This window comes from Wasmannia auropunctata, unplaced genomic scaffold, assembly GCF_000956235.1.
Source record: "Wasmannia auropunctata unplaced genomic scaffold, wasmannia.A_1.0 LD336111.1, whole genome shotgun sequence".
NCBI classification, from domain to species: domain Eukaryota; kingdom Metazoa; phylum Arthropoda; class Insecta; order Hymenoptera; family Formicidae; genus Wasmannia; species Wasmannia auropunctata.
Window position 1 is genome coordinate 2,400,809 of NW_012026779.1, and position 19,709 is coordinate 2,420,517.

Sequence of the window (19,709 nt, forward strand, 5' to 3'; positions counted from 1 at the left end):
ATACGTCATACGCGATGGCTATGTAGATCCCGGCTTTGAATTCGATCTAAAAATAAGCATGCGCGCCCTTTCACGATGAAGGCAGAATGGACTAATCACCTTCACCGCGCCCATTAAATCGATCCAATCTCATCCGACTGCCATTAAACCTAAGTCAACTTGACTCGACAAACATGCGAAATAGAACGGCGATGACGACGACGTCTCGTATTCCCGTGTGCTCTCTCTCTCTCTCCTCTTCTCTCCTCTCCTCTCCTCTCCTCTTCTCTCCTCTCCTCTTCTCTCCTCTCCTCTCCTCTCTCTCTCTCGGGCGCGCGCGCGCGATGGACTTTTCATTTCGTATTCTTCGTATCTGCGATAGAGTTTCTTATCGTCAGGGTTCATTTCTCAAAGAGACGGTCGATAAGAAAAATCGCGTGTGATATAACGCGATCGCAAGAAATCCCGGAGGTCGCGGCTGGTCTCGTCTAAAAAAAATATTCGTTGCAGATCGTCGTATTTAACGGAGGGAGGGTAAAAGCGAAAACTCTGACGGTGGGTTCCACTCCCGCATTAAGATATAATGAAGTGTAATATTAAAATATTACGACTGTATTGTTTTTGCCTTTAACAATCCCTGTTATGATACAGACTTTCGCTCTTATATGTTTACGACTAGAAATTTATGATTTACTCGCATGCGTTACGCGCAAACATGGACATGATGAGATACATTTGGTACCACAGACTATATGGTTCCCATTTATTTCGTTAGGCCTCAATCAAGAGTTCAGTTACACAGTAACAATTCGAGATCTTCAAAAATCAGAGGAATTACCAAAAGAGACGAGTGAGCGAAAATATTTTTCTGAAATTGCTATCTCGAAATAATTAGGAACCATAAATGATAGGCGGCTGTTTGAGAGCAGTACGCGCAACTAGCTAGATACTTAAAAAATGAATGATTTTTAAAAAATGGAAAAAAACCTATTTAGAGAACGTGATGTGTGTCAGTGATGTGTAGCAGAATTAAAATATTCTTATATATCATTATAAGATAACGTAAACACGGTATATATATAAATATAAAAGGGTTTTCTTTGCCTTAGCTTCTCTATATCTTTACAAATCTATTATGGTGTCGTCGTTCCTGTTGATAGGATCTCCCTTGAGCAACGCCACAATCATACTGGGGAACAAAAAAAAAGAATATATATAATACATTCCACTTCTCTTTTACTACATTTAAATAGAGTAACTGTAATTATGCGATACCTACCAATAAAGATAAATGAAAAAGAACACGAGGCAATACCCGAGATGAATCATGCTATCGCGCGTGTATCTCTTCAGCTGGCTGCGATTGTGAATCTCCGTGGGATCGTAGACCCCCATATTGCCGCTGGGAACGCTCAAGTACTCGTAAAACAACCAAATTGTCATCGGTATGTTCACCAGCGTTAATATCAACTGTCCGTGTATCAACAGGAGAAACACTAGAAACGTGTGCGCTATCAACTTTGGCAACACTCCCTGCAACAAAAATTAACGACGAATTTATGTCATGTTCGTGTAACAAAAGTTCATATAGGCTATGCGACATGTATCGTACCATATTTAGCTTGGAACAACATTCCTGCGCGTTCAGATAATCACACTCGAGATCCGACAGCGTTATAATCTTTACACTTCGGGTCAAGGAAGATAATTCTAATCTATAATTAATTAACGCTACAATTGATAGCAGAGAACGAGATGTAAGCGTTTTTTTTTCTTCTTCTCTTTCTGCCCCTATCTCGAATCTACTTCAATATAAACACTTGCGTCTCGTTCTCTACCGTCAGTCTACATTAAAGTTTCTAATCCTTTTCTTGCTTGTAAACGGAGTAAAGTTTGAAAACGGCGCCACTGCACGGCTGTCAATAGCGGGATAACCTCCCGTCGCGAAGAAAGTCCCTCGCGAGCCCGGTTCGACGGGGCCGTCGAGAGAGGGATCGGCAGGATGCGACCGGGTGACGAAAAGGATACGTAGTACACCAGGAGAAACAGCACGCAGCCCGTGTCGACCAGCGCGATCGCGAAGAGAAGCGGATCCGAGATCAGGACCATGACGCTGCTGCTTTCGCCCGAAAACGCGGCCGATTACATGAGACTCGCGTCCGCGGGTGCTCGCCAAGCCGTCCGCTCCGCAGACCGCAATTCCTCTCGTGTCCCAGTCGCGCGAGTACGCGCCGGCCTCGCCGATCAGACTCCCGCTGTAAACTTCCGGGCCAGGAATGCCAGGATCGCCGACTGTTGTTGACGAAAATGCATACACACTTCACGGTGTTGCCAATCGCACGAAACGCTTGAATCCCCTCCGATTCCACACGGGCGATTACACTGGGCGTCTCGCGGTGTTTACGCTTCTCAGGGACGACCAAATCCCGATTAACTTTATCAAGCAATTATTTACACCGTTTTGTTAACGCCGATAAGAGTGCGTTATTTGCCTATTTCGCTTGACGCACGTGTGAAAAGAAAGATCAGACATGATAAATTATATAAAATTAGAATTATTATTGTTCTGTTGATCTCTACCGACGTAGATTATTTTTATATCTCAGTTAAATTCTATTTGATGATTTTTATCCTCTTCTAAATTTATATAATTCACCAGTAGAAGACAATAAAAACTAAATTAAACTGAATAATAATAAGTTAATCTACAATGGTAGACATGGGACAAATGGGCCATATAATGTTGTGCCTTATTAATCTATCCTGTCACCTGTCAACCTGTGTGATTTTTTAATTATGTATTTTTTAATCTGTTGCGTCCATCTGACGGCGGTGCAGCATACTAAATTGTCAATTTCTGTGCTGTTTTATCTCCAAGAATAAAGAAAAAAAGAAGAAAGATACGTGGTGCAAAACGTTCAAAAAGAATAAGCTTATTAATTATGCACGTTGCTTGAAATCTCCAAAAATCTTTGCATTTGGAACAAAATAAGTATATATATTTAGACGCCGGAAAGACGAAAAGCGAAGACTCTAGAGTGCAAAAAGTGCAAACAATACGAACAGATGCCGGGGCCTTGGATTGTCGCGCATGCGTGAGAATATCTGGAAACATTTGGTTCCGCTCGTGCTGCTTGCACTTTTCGCACTCGGCCTCTTCGCTCTCTCTTTGTCCCACACTTGAACACATGTATTTATTTCGTTTTAAGTGCAGCACTTTATAGAAATTTCAAGCGACATAAACAAATTAATTGGCTCCATTTCTGTTGGCCGCTCTGCGATGCATCCGTTGTTCGAAAAATCAAACGATTTCTGTGTAGTATTTACGACTGTACAGTGACGGAGGTTCGTATATACCGTAGTTTCGTTCGATCTCAGAAAACACGGTGATGCTCGACGTACAATCATGGAGCTGTGGGAAAAAGTTATCTTAGAATGGGTGAGCAATAATTTTACGTACGACGAATATTAACACACGCAAAGCTTATACGTTTCTGTCACGGCGAGTTTCGTGTATACACACAATCATATGTCGAACTCTTTCGGCCTTCGCAGAGTTTTTCGTATCTTTTCACTTTTATCCTCTGTGATTTCTCTCATATAAATGTTCAGTCATTAATAATAAGTGTATTATTTTTACGAGTGTATAATTTTTATGATCCTAGAGCTTTAAACTACAGCTGTGTAATTGTATGCCCAAAGAGGGGAGAGGTATGTCTCTCAGACACAAATGTTTTAATTTACAGATCAATTGCTTGGAAGTGCAGAGAGAATCGGTGAAAAGTATAACAGAATTGCATGATGGAGTATTTTATATCTCTTTCCTGAAATTAATGTGAGTATTAATATGTGATTCCTGCGTCGCTATGCAAATATGTTACCTGAGCCTACTGTCATTCAATTCATCATGTTACAGAAAATGGAAGAAGCTTGAGGAGTTTGATCAAGAGGATATTGTGAAATTTATAGAGGGTAGGCATTTCTACGTTCGTACTGTTCCTCGTATTGTTCAGTTTCCTAACTAAATGCATCATCTTTAAGTCCTTGAATTAAAACAAAAAACAGAAATTTTTCTCTTTGAACTGGAGCTTTGAATTGTATATAATTAGGAGAAAATTAATATTTTGTTATATTATCTGTTTGCAGAGGAATATCCTTCTTTCAAAGTTAACAAAGATGATAACACGGAACATATATACATTGCGTCCCTGTTACTGATACATTTGTGTCGAACACTGTCTACGATATATCATTGTCTGCAGTATAACATGTGCGACAGCTTGAAAACGGAAACGCAAATTAGAGTTAAAGCCTTTCTGGAGAGTATTCTGCCTATTGGCAAGGATATTACCAAGGATACTATGAGAGAAGTTATTATGGAGGTAGAGGATATGTCGACGGCTGTGGAAAGCCGGAGAACACCGCCGATCGAGGGTTCCCCTTTTGCCAATTCCCCCTTAACGCGTTCGGGACGTAGCAAAAAGATTTTGACCGAACGAGTTCGGGAGTTGAGGGATTTGAAATGCAGCTTGGCGATAGAACGATTTAATAATGCGGATTTACGGGACGACATATCAAGGCAACACAATAAAATAAAGAAGCTGCAGAGGAAGCTTGACGAGAAATCGGCGAAGATAAAGGAATTGCGAGAGGACCGGATTCATTCGAGCACTCCGCAGCCGTCCCGCACGAGGGAGGACAATTCACAGGAGGAATACTACAAGAGGTATATTAACGATCTGGAAAATCAATTAAGTAAACAGCAGGATGAAATTACTAAACTGGAGACGGAGAAGGATGATATGTCGAAGGAGCTAAGTTGCACGCGTAGGATGTCGAAGCATTATAAGGAAAATTTCACGAGCTGCGAACAGTCCTTGGAGACTTTGACGAACAAAATTGAATTGAAGGACAGAGAACTTATAGAGCTTAGGATGCACAATGAAGAGTTACGCGTGCATCTCAAAGAATTGAATAGAAATCCAGACCAAAGTTTTGAAGTTGACGATTTTGCACAATCTGCCGCCGCCAAATCGTTTAACACTAGTGAAGTTCTAAGTACCGTGGTCGAGATTCAACTCCAGGAGGCCAGGGAAGAGTCCGCTATATTGAATGCTCAAGTTGATACCTTGAAAGGAAAATTGGATATTCTCACGAAGGAGTACAGAGCACTGCTGGAATCGAATAGAGACTTGCAGGAAAGAGTAAAGACGTTGGATCGGGTGCAGGCAGAATTAGATCGTGTGCAGAAGGAATTGGATGCCTCGAGCACGACTGTTGCAAATTTACAGGTGGAGAATGTCGCTCTCGTTACACAAACTGAAGATTTGAAAAATTTTCTTTCATCTACAGAGGAGAAATTGTCCGAGGTAGAACGGTCGAATATTGCACTGAATGCAGAATTGGACAGCTTAAAACTGGACACGAAGAGCTTGAGTGAGCTGTTTGAAAATGAAAGGGCCAATTCCTCAAATTTAAGCACTACTCTGGCGGAAATGAAATCACAGGTAACGGAACATCTTGCGTGCATTCACGAGCTCACCGATGAGAAGGATTCGTACAAATCTTCCATCGAAAATTGCAGTAAAAGTTTAAGAGATATTTTACACTGTGACAATCAATTTATACAAGTTGATAACGATAATTTAAATAACTCGACGCTCAATGATCTTACAAAATATATTGAAACAATGTTACATAATTGCAGTATGATGCGCGTTTCATACGAGAATGATGTCGAGAAATTAAAAACAACGATAGACGAAACAAATGCGAATCTGCGTGAGCAACAATTAACTATTACAACTTTAGAAGAACAAAATAAGCAGAATCTCAGGGAATTAGCTAATATCGAGGAAGAGAAGAATCAAATGGATTTCTTGTTAAATGAGCAAAAGGAAATTATCCGTTTGAATTCAGAGAAAATCGAAAGTTTAGAAGAGATTAAATGTAAGAAACTTATTTTAGAGCAAAGCGTGCATGAATTAACAAATAATTTAACGAATCGAGAATTACTACTGAAACACGTTGCAGTACAACTAAAAAATCTATATAACATAAATAAAGATTTCAAATTAATGAAAGAAGAAATTCAGCAAAATTTTATTGAACATCGAAAAAGTACGGAGCTAACATTTGAAAAATTGCAACACGAATATCACACGTTGCATGACAATTATCACAAAGTACAACAAGAAAAAGGGGAATTAGAGTCTAATTTCAACTGTAATAAGGAAGAATTATCAAAAATTTATGCGACAAACGCTACACTACAACAAAACTTATTAGAAAACAAAGAAAAAATTGATACTTTGGAAGAGAAGAAAAGAATTCTTTCCAACGAATTAAATGAATCCAAGCGTAGCGTACAAGAATTAAGAGATATAAATCAAACATTAGAAGAACTATACGCAGTAATGAATGCTGAATCAAATGATAAGCTGGAAAGCCTCAAGTCAGATAATGCTAAAATATTACTCGAGCTGAAAGATGCCACTGATAAGCTAAATTTATTACATCAGGAAATGAGCGATACAACGACGCAGATAGAATTGAAAGAAGCACAAGTTAACGAGTTACTTTCGAATGTGTCAGCTTTAGAAACGGAGAAGAACGATTTGATGCGCTCCCATAAAGAAATATTTGAAACGAAAGATAAGGAAATAGCAGGGAAAGAAGAGGAATTATCGACGTTACGAAATAAGATGGAAAAGCTGAACAGCGAAGCAAATGTCACGGAGAAGAAAATGAAGGAGATAATTATTAATCTTCAAGAAGTAAGATCCAGCCAAGATGCGATCTTGGCGACTCAAGAAGCAGCTCTGAAAGAAAAGTGCCTGTACATAGAAGAACTTCAAGAACGGTACGACAATTCGAAGGAGAACCTGAATAAAGAACTTGAAGATACAAAATTGACACTGCGCGAGAGCCGAAGTAAATTCTTCGATCTGGAAAATCAACTTAATAATCAAAACAGGACTATAGCAGAATTGCAAGACATGCTGAAGGCAATGAGCGCGGAACTTGAGACGAGTAAGGAGCACTGCAAGCGTATGGATGCCAGTCAAGTGGAAATTGTAAAATTGTGCCAAGAATTGGAACATCCAACGAAAAATTTGAATTCTACGATTACGGAAACGTGCTCAGATTTCGATTTACACGACGTGCCACAGTACGAGTGCATTAATATAGAGAATAAGTACAAGTGCATTAATGTAGACAATAACGCAAATATCTTGAATATTATCAAGATGACTCTTGAGGAATTACACAAATCTCAGAAAATTATCTCGCATTTAGCTTGTGTAAATGCGAAATTGAATGAAACTTTGGCACAACAAACAATACTTGTAGAGGACGGTGTAAAGGACAAAGAGGAGGTCGGCAGTCTCAAGAATAAGATACGAGAATTGGAAATAATAGCACAGAAACGAAATAACTATCTCAAGAACCTCATAAAAAATAAGGAATCTTTAAAGGAATCTTTGCAGAAAGTTTTCGCCACACGAAACGATTTAGATACTATTTTAACGTCGTCCAAGCAAAAGTGGAACGAAATATTGATCAAGTTTCAGGATATTTTTTACATTGAGAATTCCGTTTGCGACGAATTCAAACAGCTGCAAATTAAAAAGACAAGTCTCGAAAATACGTTGTTGAAGTGTCAAACTGATTATTCAGAGAGCGTAAAATCTATGTCCGATGTTTTGTGGGAGAAGTTCTTGTGGACGGAACAAAAATTACACGATACCTATTTATGTTCGATACATGAGAAGGAGTGTTTGGAGATACTAACTCATGTGGAAGAAGATCAATTTTCTAATGAGAAGACGATAATTGATATGCAATTGGAAAAATACAAAGCGCTGCAAACTGATGCAATAAAATCCGAAGAAGAGATTGACTCTTTCAGTACTTTGGTCACTGTTTACGACAACAACCTAAAGTCTGGCGAAATCAAGAGTCACGTAGAGATCGAGAAGAAACTACAAAATCAAATTAATCAGATGACAAAGGAAAAGAAGGATCTGAAAACTAAAATGGATACTATGCGTTTGAGGAATGTAAAATTAGAGAAGAATATCGATGATCTCAGAACGGAGATAAGAAAACTGAAGTCGACGGAGGCAGCGCCGGCGGAAGCTAGCTTGGCAATCTCTGAAGGATCTGAAGTGCAATCCCTGAAAGAGGAGCTGGAACGTTTAAAAGAGCAGAACCAACAGCTACATGAAGAGAAAGATGAGGCGAGCAAGATGGCAAAGCAAAAATTGGAAAATCAGTTAAAAGAGATTCATGCTACGTATGAACAAAAACTGGAAGATATGAAACAACAAATGGTAGGTAGAAAAATATCTATGTTTAAAAATTTTGAGATTTATGTTTCACGTGAACGCTACTTTAATATTAATACTTTACGTTAATTTATATTTATAGAAAATAGCCTACAACGAGCAAATGACAAAGTTAAGTAAGGATCAAGAGAAGGTCGTGCAAGAAAAGTTGCAGAATCAAATGGAAATAATGTGCCAGCGACAGAGGGAGGAACTCAATAGATACAAAGCACACGTTGGCGAATTAAGTTCGCAACTTTGGAGCGTGGGTGAAAAGCTCCTGATTGAGCAACAAGAGAAGCAAGACGCGTTACAGCGTTTAAAGGAACTAGAGATCACGGTCAAAGAGTTACAGACGAATCAACCAGTCACAATTTCGCGCAAGACTTGCAGGTACGCGCAAATTTTTTATGAAATTTATTATGAAAAAAATTATCAATTTTTAACGATTGATTGATGTGTTATAGAATGGAAAAGAAGGAAATGTTACCTGAAAACTCGCACCAAGCACATAAAGTAACAACGGTTTTAACTGAAGAAACACTCGAAAGAAGGCATAGCATTAGAAGCATACAAACGATGGGCAATGCATTCAAAACGGAAGATGAGGAAGAAATCTTCGACAATGTTTATCTAGGTATATTTCACACATTGTAGATACTCTAATGTCGATAAAAAATTAAATTTTATTTTTCCACGTAATTAATCATTTCTTTTTATTCCAGCCGATATGAAAAGGGGCAATTTTATGCCGATCTCAGATGTCAACCGTTTGTCTGTTTTGCAAATGAGAAACTCTCTTTGCAAACCTCATCTGAAATCCTCTTATCCGGCAGAAATGCAGTTTATTCCTTCAACCTTAACCGAAGAAGAGATCAAAGTAAGTTTCTCCTTAATGTCTACATTAACATCTTTAGAATTCTTATCGCGTATATTAAATATTTTGTTAATTTCGAGTAACATGTCTCGTTTGTTTATGTGATCTTTTATAGACGGGCTCTGCAGAAGAAAACTTTAACGATAGTCTTAGTCAGAGTCTTCTCCCGGAGCAGAAAGCCAGGAAGAAGGATAGAACTCAGGTAAGCATCAAGTTGTGTGTGGCTATCATTTTATGTAGTAATCGTCTCGTACTCAATGTTTGCGATTTCTACATTCATCATTAGATATCGTATAAAAAGCCTGGTCCTCCAACACCAAGCAAAAACGGAGGAAGATTATCATTGCAGGTATTTTGCATATCGTATATGTTATTATCTTGCATATACTGCATATGATTGCAAAAAAAAATATCTGTTCGAGAATTCGCTAAAACTGAAAGGAATTTGTTTTTTCACAACGCTTTTATTGCGCACGTGTATCACTATAAAATTATCACTAAATATTTTTTTTAACAATTTGCGTTAGAGTAATGAAGTAAGAAGCCCAAACTCACGTGTGCTGAGGGAGCGAAATGTGGATAGAAAAACAACGACTACTCCTCATTCACTGAAGACCATATTCTCACTGAAACGGCAAGATGAAGTGAGTAACGAAAAAGAAATATGAACGATTTTATATTAAACGACATTAATATGTTGTTTTAAAAAACATATTTTTCTTACAGAATGCAACTAGCACGCCAAAACGCCGACTCAGTAACCTTTTTCGCAAATCTCGTTTACAATCAGATCGATAAATAAATATCATAGCCATACGACTACGTATAAAAAGGCAATACAATGTCTTAGCGTAACAAACTAGGAACTCTATAAACTACAGATTGTATTAATTGACGTTATATAAATAATTGACATCACTGCAATATTTATATTGTTGATATCATGTGAATTAAGAATTTATAATAATTTATTCTATTACTGTTCTTATTTTTTTTACCATTCTGCATTGAAAGAAGATTGCGTGTAGAAATTTCATGTAATTTACGTGACATCAGCAATATAAATATTGCAGTAATGTCAATTAATACAATCTGTATTTTTTTTTGCTCTTAAGGTTTTCACGAGTATTCTCTTCAAAAGTGCTGGGAAGCTAGTGGAATATCTTGTCTTGTTTCATTGTTAATATCAACGTTTCATGAACAATGCTGTTCACTTCATCAGAGCGAAAAGCCTCCTGATACGGTATCAGGTTGCTTCTCGCCCTGATAAAGTAAAGTAGAATTATTCACGAAATGTTGACAGTTAACTATGCAATATGATGAGACAACTCACCAATTTCTTAGCACTTTTAAATCGATAGTTATAGAGCTTCTAGTTTGTTGTTGTGCTAACATATTGTATTACTTTTATACATAGTCTCCAGAATTATTATATATCATTCTACGTTGAAAGAAGAATGAGAATTTATTGTAACTCTTTGCAATATGTGTAATAAATGTGTAAATATAGAATGTGTCACATAAATAATTAACATTTTATAAATCTATATAACACATTCAAGTGTACAAAGCATTATCACAAAATGTACAGGAAAGGGAAATATAATTGTGAAAGTATCCACTTATCCATGTACAATGTATTCGCAAATAAAACTATATTAGATAAATTCTTCTTTATCTATCGTATCCTCCGGACGTTTGCGAACTTCTGCATATATCCGCAGACACATGGGACTTACGGTCTCCATTTTAGCGCCGGTTGCGAACGGCCTTTTAGAAGAGGTGTTTCTTGGCAGAGACACTCTCAATGATTTGCCGTTGCCTTCCGAGAGGAATGGTGATCGATTAAAAATTCGATAATGTTCCGGGTGGACCCGGATCTTTGGCACGGAAAACAGACGTGCAGGCTCCTATGCCACGATCATGGTAGAAATACATTATAAAAAAAAATATGTATATAAATATGTATATGTATATACATATAATATGTATATGTTTTTAAATATGTATTTCTACCATGGCCACGATCACCACATACTAATAAATTGTATTTGTTTATTTCAAGAACTACTATTAAATGGTTGATAAACAGACTCAGAGATAAATATAATTTCCTTATAATATGTAGTTTTATATAAAAATGGAATACATATATCGTATTATTTATATAACATGACATATTATGAAATAAACTCAATTCTGAAAACTTAAAATTTTTTTTTATAAGTGTAACTTTGTAACATAATGTATTCATCTATCAAAATGTATTAATACTCGCTCTAAAAGCTTTATATTACCTACATAAGTTAAGTATGTTTTTTTATATTTCTCAAATCGCGTAGCTGCTTTGAATACATATCACAATACTTCAATCGTCCAATTATCTAAATTCAAAAGTACGAGAGAGCGAAGTTTTTAACGATATGATGTCTCCTACTCGGAATCAGATTCCTGTAATTAATTTGAATAGATATATAATGTCATGTAATTCGTAGCATTACGTGCTCATTGTGCGCATTGTAATATCGTACGAACTTACCATATATTGCCCCTCAACGTATCTCCCTGAGTTTCTAGAGGTTCTCCGCAATTCCCTGTGCTCCACGTGCTCTTGACTTCGCCGTCTGTCACAAAATTACGTGTTCCGTTTATTAATAATCTGAAAATATAATATAACACACGACAGCATACTTACGATCTCGACTGGATTTGTAAAGACTTAAGTCTGTTATCGATGTCCTGTGAAGGACTCGTCGAGTTGTCTTCTATAGTTGCCGAAGGAGATGTTTGCATTTGTGCAGTGTCATTATTTTCATAGAAAGCATTTGCTTTGGGTCCGCGTATAACACCTTTAACTGGTGATCTGAAAAATAAAATGATTATACCGACATTTATTGAATGCATTTTATTATTTAAAAATGATTTATATTGTAATTGGTCTATATTACTTTTTTTCTTTTCTATTTAGTTAAAAAAAAAATATATATATATATATGAGATAATAAACTCACTGATTTTTCCGTGGACCGCGCTTTTTCTTCTGTTTGCTGAAATGAAAACGCTCATTTTCAGGTGCAATTATTCTGACTATTCGAGATAAAGGGACAAAAATATCAGAATATAAGAAATTGTCACATGCACATGATCACATACATATGATCGATTTGCATACTCAAATTATATAGTTCATACATACATATGTACTTGGAAATTTTTTTAACATTACTTTTTTGGTAAGAGTGAAATATTAAAATCGATGTAACGTTATCAAGAGATGATACAGATGAATAATAATATATTTGTGAAGTGATGGGTATAGAGAACGGCGTGTCATGAAGAGGAACATAGGCATCATTAATTTCAGGAAACATGAAGCACATATAAATGAATAACTTTTTTATTTTGCTATGTATTAATAATTGATCAAATACGTTTTCTCACGCTTTTCAATTCCTCTATAATTTTGATAAAATAGGATCTAGGAGCGCTGGGAGTAGAAGGTCTTATTCGAAGCAATATTTATTCATATGTCTATCGCACCAATTTGTATTATTAATATATAAATAAATACAAAGGTTTTTTTTAAGCTTACGTGCTTTCAATCTCGATAAAATACACACATCGTTCTCTATGCACTATTTCTTTTCAATTATCTCAAAAATATGATACGACAATATTATGCATTTGTGTTAATAGTTTCTTATTTCTAGTTCAGAAATGCTTTGTTGTTGAAACAAGCACGAAGTATACTAGAATACATCGAAAATATCTTGTACAATTTTTGTCCCTTACATATACATTTTTAAATATACACAATTAAATCTAAAAATATATTCTTAAACTCTTATAACGATCAGATCGCCTGTATCAAGCGGTTAGAATCACTACTCATGCAGACATGTAAATGTATACAAAAAAAAATATATTTTTTTGTTTAAAATATAGTGATTTAAAGTAACAATAGATATTTACAAATTAAGCACAAGCATGCAGTTATACTGCAAGAAGAACGCAATTTTATTTTATAAAAAATATACAGCTTATGATTGAATCATTCATCAATACTCTCTTTTTCTCTCACACACACTTTCTCAATAATACTTCAACTGTTTTGATATTTTAAAATTATGATAATTATAAATTTTAACGTATCAAAATAATAGAGTTTAACAATGTACGATTTATCATTACCCTACATTATAGCTTTTTTTCATAAATTTATTGTAGTCGTAATGTATTCAAATTTCATGAACATACCATAATATTAATAAAGCATTAATGAAAAAAATAGCAATAAAATAAAAATATTATTAGTAATGGAACTGCTGCTACCACTACAGATCTACATTTTGCAAGCAACATTAATGTCTTGTAGCAAAAGAAGCACATTAGTATGTGCATAGAATATCTGCGCGCTTTCAATTTTATAAATAATACATATCATCCACAGTGTAACTTGCACTGCAAAAGCTAGTAAAGCATTTAGTTTTTATTGCAATGATATATTCGAGCGCTTGCCGATTTTTCTTTGTTATCGAATAAATTACATATAAGTGTTACTTGCAATTATAACTAAGACCATACTAATAAAATCTAACAAAAAAAGAATATTATATTAGATTTCTCTATATTCGGGTACATCCAACTCACCCAGCAAGTTCGTGATCGGAACCTTCATCAGGTTCATCAGCATCCTCTTCTTCTGCAAAGAGAAATATTATTGTTTAGACGATGAAGACAGGGCAACTTAAAATTACCTGATAATCTTAATGCTTCTCTAATTACAACTATGAACGCAAATATTTTTGTAATTATCGACGTTTGCGTCTGGTCCAGTCCCAGTCAGAGTCCGAATCCGAATTCGAATTCGATTCTACAGCATTAAATGATTTTGTTCTTTTGCAAAAAAAAAACGGAAAAAAATATGAACCTTGTACAGTATTAAAAATTACAATACATTTACCAATTTATTGTATTTAATTAATTTCGGAAAACGGAGTTGCGTTTACTGAATACATAAAATATAATCAGAAGCGCTTTTTAAGATAGCCACAGTGAATCGAAATCTTTTACCTGCTAAATGATCTTTCTTGCGTCTTGTGTAAGCTCGTTTACTTGTAACTGGAACTTGATCAGTTTCACCGTGTAACAAGCTGTTTCTGTACAATAGTAAGGGCTGCCAATCCTCTCCTCGTGAAGACGGCATGCCAGCTTGTAGCCGTCTATCCAGAAAGTTGAGTCTGCAATTAAGCACATCATATTAAAGTGTATAAACTTGGAGAAAAATACTGGCAAGTTTAAAATGTAGTACTTACACTAGACGTTTATCCTGCTTGAGCAGCTTGTTCGTGAATTCCGACAGTATCTCGAGGAACGGTAAATTCGGCGGCGGACCTGTAGGATCCTGCTCGACACCATCCGGCGGGGTAATGACGAATAACACTCCCGCACGGTGCAAGGCCGTGATCGCTTCGCGATTTTTCACGGCGTCCAAACCGAAGGATAAGGCAAATCGCTTCGCGAGTTCCTAGACATAAAATTACACTTTTAGCACATTTTATCTCTTATCGTTGCGCTACGAAGCGATTACATCGACAAATACATTACCTTTATCGCGGTAAATTCTTCGCTGTTCCTGTTCACCTTGCCTTTGTCGGCCATAATCTCGTTGTACAAGATATTTAAGCTTTGTTGCATCGTTAGCGCACAATTCGTTTTGTTGATGTCCCTCGCTTTCCCTAACGTGGTTTTAATAATATCGCCATAGTCATTGTAATACTTGACGTAATGCTTGAACACATCCGCCGCAGCTTTCGTGGGGATCATGTTGTATACGATTAACTTGCAATAGCCAGCCAAGAAATTTCTTCGTTTGTGCAGCTCCTCGATTTTAGAGTGTTCGTCATGCTCATCTATGAAGTAAATTTATATTATAAAAATATCTCCACAAGCTTGTTTAATATATATTAACTATTCATTCGAGGCGTTGAATAGCCTAACGAAAGAACAATTATCAAAGCAAGATCCGGGTTCAAATCCCGGTCTTGCCGCCTCACATAAAAGAAATTTTGTTTGGAGAAGATATTATTTCGTTGTGAGAGAAATAAAATAATCAAAACAAATTTCAGAATAACATAAACAAATCATGTGTATTGAAAGATTCAAATGAAAATAATAAATCACTTACCGTCTTCCTCTTCGGAGAAAACATACTCTTGTATAAATCTATTGAGCATATTCTGCATTGCTTGGTCCGGCTCGTACACCAACTGATGCATCAAGGGATTAGAGTGCGTAGTCAGTTGGTTGCAGAATACCACCAACAGATCGCATATGGTATTGTACGCAACTTCCCTTAAGATCGGTGGCGTCGGCTGCTCAATATGTCAAATATCACTTATAAAATATTTGACAACATGGTCTTGTTTTCGCGCGAATTTATGTTAAAATTATAATTACCGCGCTGCTACTATCGCCACTGACGAAATGGCGCATCGAACCCATAAATGAGTGCAGTCGTTCCTTCAACTGCCGGCACTCGTCCTCGCCACGACTGCCCGAGTCCGCAGCGTCCATCAGATGATTCTCGCCCCACAAAATGGCAAAGAAGCATGCGCTTATGCAGTATTTAACTGCCTTGTGTGGTAAACATCTGTATATAAGTAATATGGTTTAGAATATTTAAAATATTTCGTGTGTGGTTATCGTAAGTATAAAAAACGTACTTTGCAGGATCCTTCGCATCCTCAATATCCTTATACAATGAATCCCATATACCCCAAGGATTCATATTGTGACAGGCGTAAAAGATGGAAACTTTTTTAAGTGATTGGACAACGTTAAATATTTCATCTTCGTCCGGTTCCTCATCTCCCTCAATCAAATTTCTGTATTCGTCGATCGCTTCTTTATACTTGTTTACAATCGAATCGATTAAAGTTGAACGAGCGACGTCGCATCTATAAGGAAATAATTTGAATACCAAATGCTTTAAACAGATATATAATTTGAGAAAAAAAAAATATATACCTGGTGAAAATAGCATGGCCCTCCACGCACATGTTTTCTAAAGTTTTGGCCGCCGTATCCAGTACTTCGGTATCGTGCATCTTCTCCACGATCGTGTGAATTTTATTCAACAGAGAGTCTAAATTCATTTCTTGTCTGGATTTCGTGTAAATATCCAAATCGAAGTATTGCGGGATCGCGAGTAAATTCGCCAGTTTCTCGGGATCGGCTCTGTACTTGTCGAGTAACAGCGGTAACGTTTGAATGAAGTGTTCCGTCAATTTTTGCTTATCATCGAAAACTTGTTTGAGCTCCTTCACCGACAGGATTTTTCGAGTAGGTCCACGGCCGACCGGCGCTTCGCCCGTAGCGGCCTGCTTTATGCAACACACCATCAATTCGATGAGGGACGTTTCTTTCTGATTGTCCAACGCCTCCTCGTCGGGGCCGGCCTCCTCCAGCAGAAGATCCGTCATACACTCCCAATCTTTCATCATTTGGTTAGTTTCGATCAGGGAATCGACCAGGTACGCCCCGTGCTCGTGTAGCTCGGATTCGATGAAGAACAGGACAAGATCGCGAATAAGCGGCGTGTTCGGCAATCGTTTCTTGCCACGTCTGGTCTTAACGTTCGCCATTGCATGGTCTTCCAGACGGAATAGGCGCTCGTTCAGAAATTCCCCGGCCGCCTGCGCAACCGCACGATGCGAAGAATAGACGAGCTCGTACACGTGTTCGCAGTCCTTATCAGTGAGGATCTCTCTGTGATGTTTCAGGATCGAGATAACCAGTTTCACAGCCTGCACCGCCACGTCGTATTCCTTGTCCAATGTCATCGCGACGATTCTATCCTTGAACTTGCTCGTGAACAACTCGAGCTTCGTTTTCAGTTCCTCCGACGCGTACAACGGTTGCAGTGCCTGCAAGCACTTGAGCCTAACCTCTCCAACTTTATCATGTAAAGTCCAGCCTGCAAAATTCGTATCAACACATGAAAATCTATGTTAACCGTGCGGCTTCTATTTTTAACGTGTAAAAATAGGAAAAATATTCTGTACCAATATATTTCAAATAGGAGTCATCTAAGAAGTTTTGGTGGAACTTCTTCATCCAGACTCCAATCTCCGCCATACAAATCGCGCGTATTTCCGGCAAGGTATCCCTGTATCTGTGAACGAAAACGGACTTGAACATGTATGTGAGCATGTTCTTTATTTCGTCCATATTCTCTTCCAATTCCTTCCGCTTTGCCATCAAGGACTCCAGTCTGTCCGCTGCCCTCTTCTCCCGAGCCTTTTGCCTCTCCGCTTCATACTGTCGTTGCGTGTTGTCCAAATTTATGGATACAGTCAAAGCAACATCTACCAACGCCGTCATCAGTTTCATGGCTACAAATAAAATTGTTTCATTAATAAGTATATATTTGGGCTCGCAATAAAATTCTGTAAACACGGTTACTCAGTTTAGAAATTTACCTGCAAGCGTTGCAGTATGTCTGAACGCTCTCACTTGTGAGTCCGACAGTCCAGTTAATAAAGAAATAACGTTGTCCATTAAAAATTGATCGTAAATAATCGAGTACTGGCACTGTCGAACGAGGATCTGAACGAATTCACAAAAGTTTGCGCGGAACTTCTTCCACTGTTGTCCCGTCATTATCAACGGATATTCACCACTTTCCTGTAGAATAGAAAATTGTATATAACCACAAAGTTAGAATCTCTATCAGATATTATAATCTGAGAAACAGACCTCGTCGAATTCCTCGGTCATCTTGCGAATAATCGCCACATGTTCCATGGTCAGCTGCATCTCGGAAGTGATGCGACCTTTGCAGCCGCTTGCGTTGATGAAAAACTGCATCAGCATAAGCAGCGCGTTCTCTCTGTTACTTTTGTACTTTTCTATCCAGTCGTCGACAATAGTCTGCCAAGCAATTGTAAATTTGTAGTAGACTTCTTTGATACACGGCTCTCCCTCGTGCACTTATTAATACTTATAAATCAACGTACGGTGAGCGACGAACGATTATTTCTAATAACATAATAAAGACTAGCTTCGTCTTCCAAACTGTGCGAATGATGCGCTCTCTTGTTACGTCCCCGTCCACCGCCGCCTCTGCCTTTACCACTGGGCAATGGAACGTAGTCCGTGTCGACTTCTTTGTACTTGGGTTGCTGCACCACGTTTCCTTTAATGTGAAGAATTACAATCCACATCTCCCGTTGCCAAAGTCTTTCGTACAAATATCGTCAAAGAAACACGTTCGTACGTACCGCGCATCCTGGCGCGCGTGTTCCTCGTGATCCTCATGTTAGAGGCTGCCGGCGTCGCGGGAGCCTCGAATTGCGTCTGATTGTCAAAGTTTCCCGATTGCTCCTGGTACTGCTGCTGAGACGTGCCCGGCGAGGAGTAGCTCTCGGAGGAGTAATGCTCCGGGCTGCAAATATATACAAACACGTTACAAATCACGTCTGTACTCGGAGGCGTTCAATGATCCTCGCGATAATAGAACGCCGACGTGGGGCTACTCACGTGGGGTTGTGCAGCGGAGTCTGGGACGCCTGGTTGTACGGCGTGTACGGGTTGTAGTCGTTCGCGTCCCCGCCGGAATTGTCGTTCATCGGCGTCATCGGTGTCATCGGCGTCTCGTACTCCGGCGGCACCGGATCGTCCATGCGGATCCGCTTGCCTCCCCGTCTGTGCATTATCGCGGTGTGCTCTACCGTTCTACGGTGCCGTCCCAGAAAGAAGATCCGCGTTCCCGGGTAAGCGCGCGCTCGGCCGCGATAACCGCGCGTTAAGTCGCCATAACCGCCGCGCGTAAACCTTGGTATCTGCCGAGTCTCTCATTAAACGCGTCGAGACACACCGTTCGGGCACTCCGATGGAAAGCGGATAGGGATCCACGCGAGGGATACTCCTCCCTTCGCGATCCCTCGACGTTCTCCTCTGTTATTGACGCCCGAAGATAAACGCTCGATCAAGTTCAACGGTCAATTCCCGCGATATACTGGATTATTGACGGTAGTTAACGTCCGAGAACGCCGATGTGCCAGTATTGCCAATACACTAAACTTACGAAACGTCGCAGGCGAGCTGGGGACATTCAGGACCCCGCGCATTTCGACGGACAATTCCATTGGCCGCTCGTTTGGAAATTTCCTAAATATCCTTAGATCCATGGAAACGCGCCCGCCATTCTCTTCCAGGCGCAATTTGAATCGTCCGTCTCTCTTCTCACAACCTTCATTGACGATCCTCCGCGCGCGATGAAGAGAGGTGGATGATGCCGTGAATGCCGTCTCGCGTGTGTGCGGACGCGCGTTTAGAAGTGGCGACAGGTAATTCGAGATACGTTCAACGGCGAGACGAGGGTCCTCGTCGTAATCCGTAATATGTAGTTTATCGATTTTCAGATCGCGAGCCGAGTCCCCTGAGAGGTTTCGACGATCATCCATAATTCCTTTTCGAGGCGTCGGTCGGCGGTCGGCGGTCGCGATCCAGGCTGCTGT

At 38.7% G+C, this 19,709-nt stretch overlaps 3 protein-coding genes across 6 annotated transcripts; 1 reads left to right on the forward strand and 2 right to left on the reverse strand.

Moving 5' to 3' along the window:
• Window positions 1-558: 558 nt before the first annotated feature.
• On the reverse strand, window positions 559-2,892 carry LOC105449297 (protein cornichon homolog 4). Its single transcript, XM_011688432.1, has 4 exons — window positions 2,008-2,892; window positions 1,592-1,660; window positions 1,259-1,512; window positions 559-1,168 (listed from the first exon to the last, which is right to left on the reverse strand). Exons 1-4 carry the CDS (start codon window positions 2,086-2,088, stop codon window positions 1,102-1,104), a joined length of 471 nt encoding a protein of 156 aa, XP_011686734.1. The 5' UTR covers window positions 2,089-2,892; the 3' UTR covers window positions 559-1,101.
• Window positions 2,893-3,134: 242 nt separating this feature from the next.
• On the forward strand, window positions 3,135-10,853 carry LOC105449304 (intracellular protein transport protein USO1-like). Of its 4 annotated transcripts, XR_974329.1 has the most exons (12): window positions 3,239-3,418; window positions 3,726-3,814; window positions 3,896-3,951; window positions 4,126-8,315; window positions 8,413-8,702; window positions 8,777-8,946; window positions 9,035-9,189; window positions 9,302-9,388; window positions 9,473-9,535; window positions 9,714-9,830; window positions 9,913-10,091; window positions 10,251-10,853. XR_974329.1 is itself a non-coding variant. In XM_011688467.1 (11 exons), exons 4-11 carry the CDS (start codon window positions 4,248-4,250, stop codon window positions 9,982-9,984), a joined length of 5,022 nt encoding a protein of 1,673 aa, XP_011686769.1. In that variant the 5' UTR covers window positions 3,135-3,324; window positions 3,726-3,814; window positions 3,896-3,951; window positions 4,126-4,247; the 3' UTR covers window positions 9,985-10,853. The 4 variants fall into 4 exon arrangements, 3 of the variants coding, with proteins under 3 accessions (XP_011686769.1, XP_011686749.1, XP_011686762.1); XM_011688467.1 differs by having other exon boundaries at window positions 3,135-3,324; window positions 9,913-10,853; XM_011688447.1 differs by having other exon boundaries at window positions 9,913-10,853.
• Window positions 10,854-11,399: 546 nt separating this feature from the next.
• LOC105449325 (cohesin subunit SA-2) lies at window positions 11,400-19,236 on the reverse strand. The gene is made up of 18 exons (XM_011688477.1): window positions 18,730-19,236; window positions 18,471-18,634; window positions 18,207-18,385; window positions 17,947-18,120; window positions 17,670-17,874; window positions 17,253-17,582; window positions 16,216-17,164; window positions 15,912-16,145; window positions 15,646-15,838; window positions 15,374-15,560; window positions 14,794-15,098; window positions 14,502-14,713; window positions 14,260-14,426; window positions 13,837-13,888; window positions 12,198-12,233; window positions 11,882-12,049; window positions 11,726-11,810; window positions 11,400-11,637 (listed from the first exon to the last, which is right to left on the reverse strand). The coding sequence occupies exons 1-18, from the start codon at window positions 18,900-18,902 to the stop codon at window positions 11,620-11,622; spliced, it is 3,831 nt and encodes a 1,276-aa protein (XP_011686779.1). The 5' UTR covers window positions 18,903-19,236; the 3' UTR covers window positions 11,400-11,619.
• Window positions 19,237-19,709: the final 473 nt, after the last annotated feature.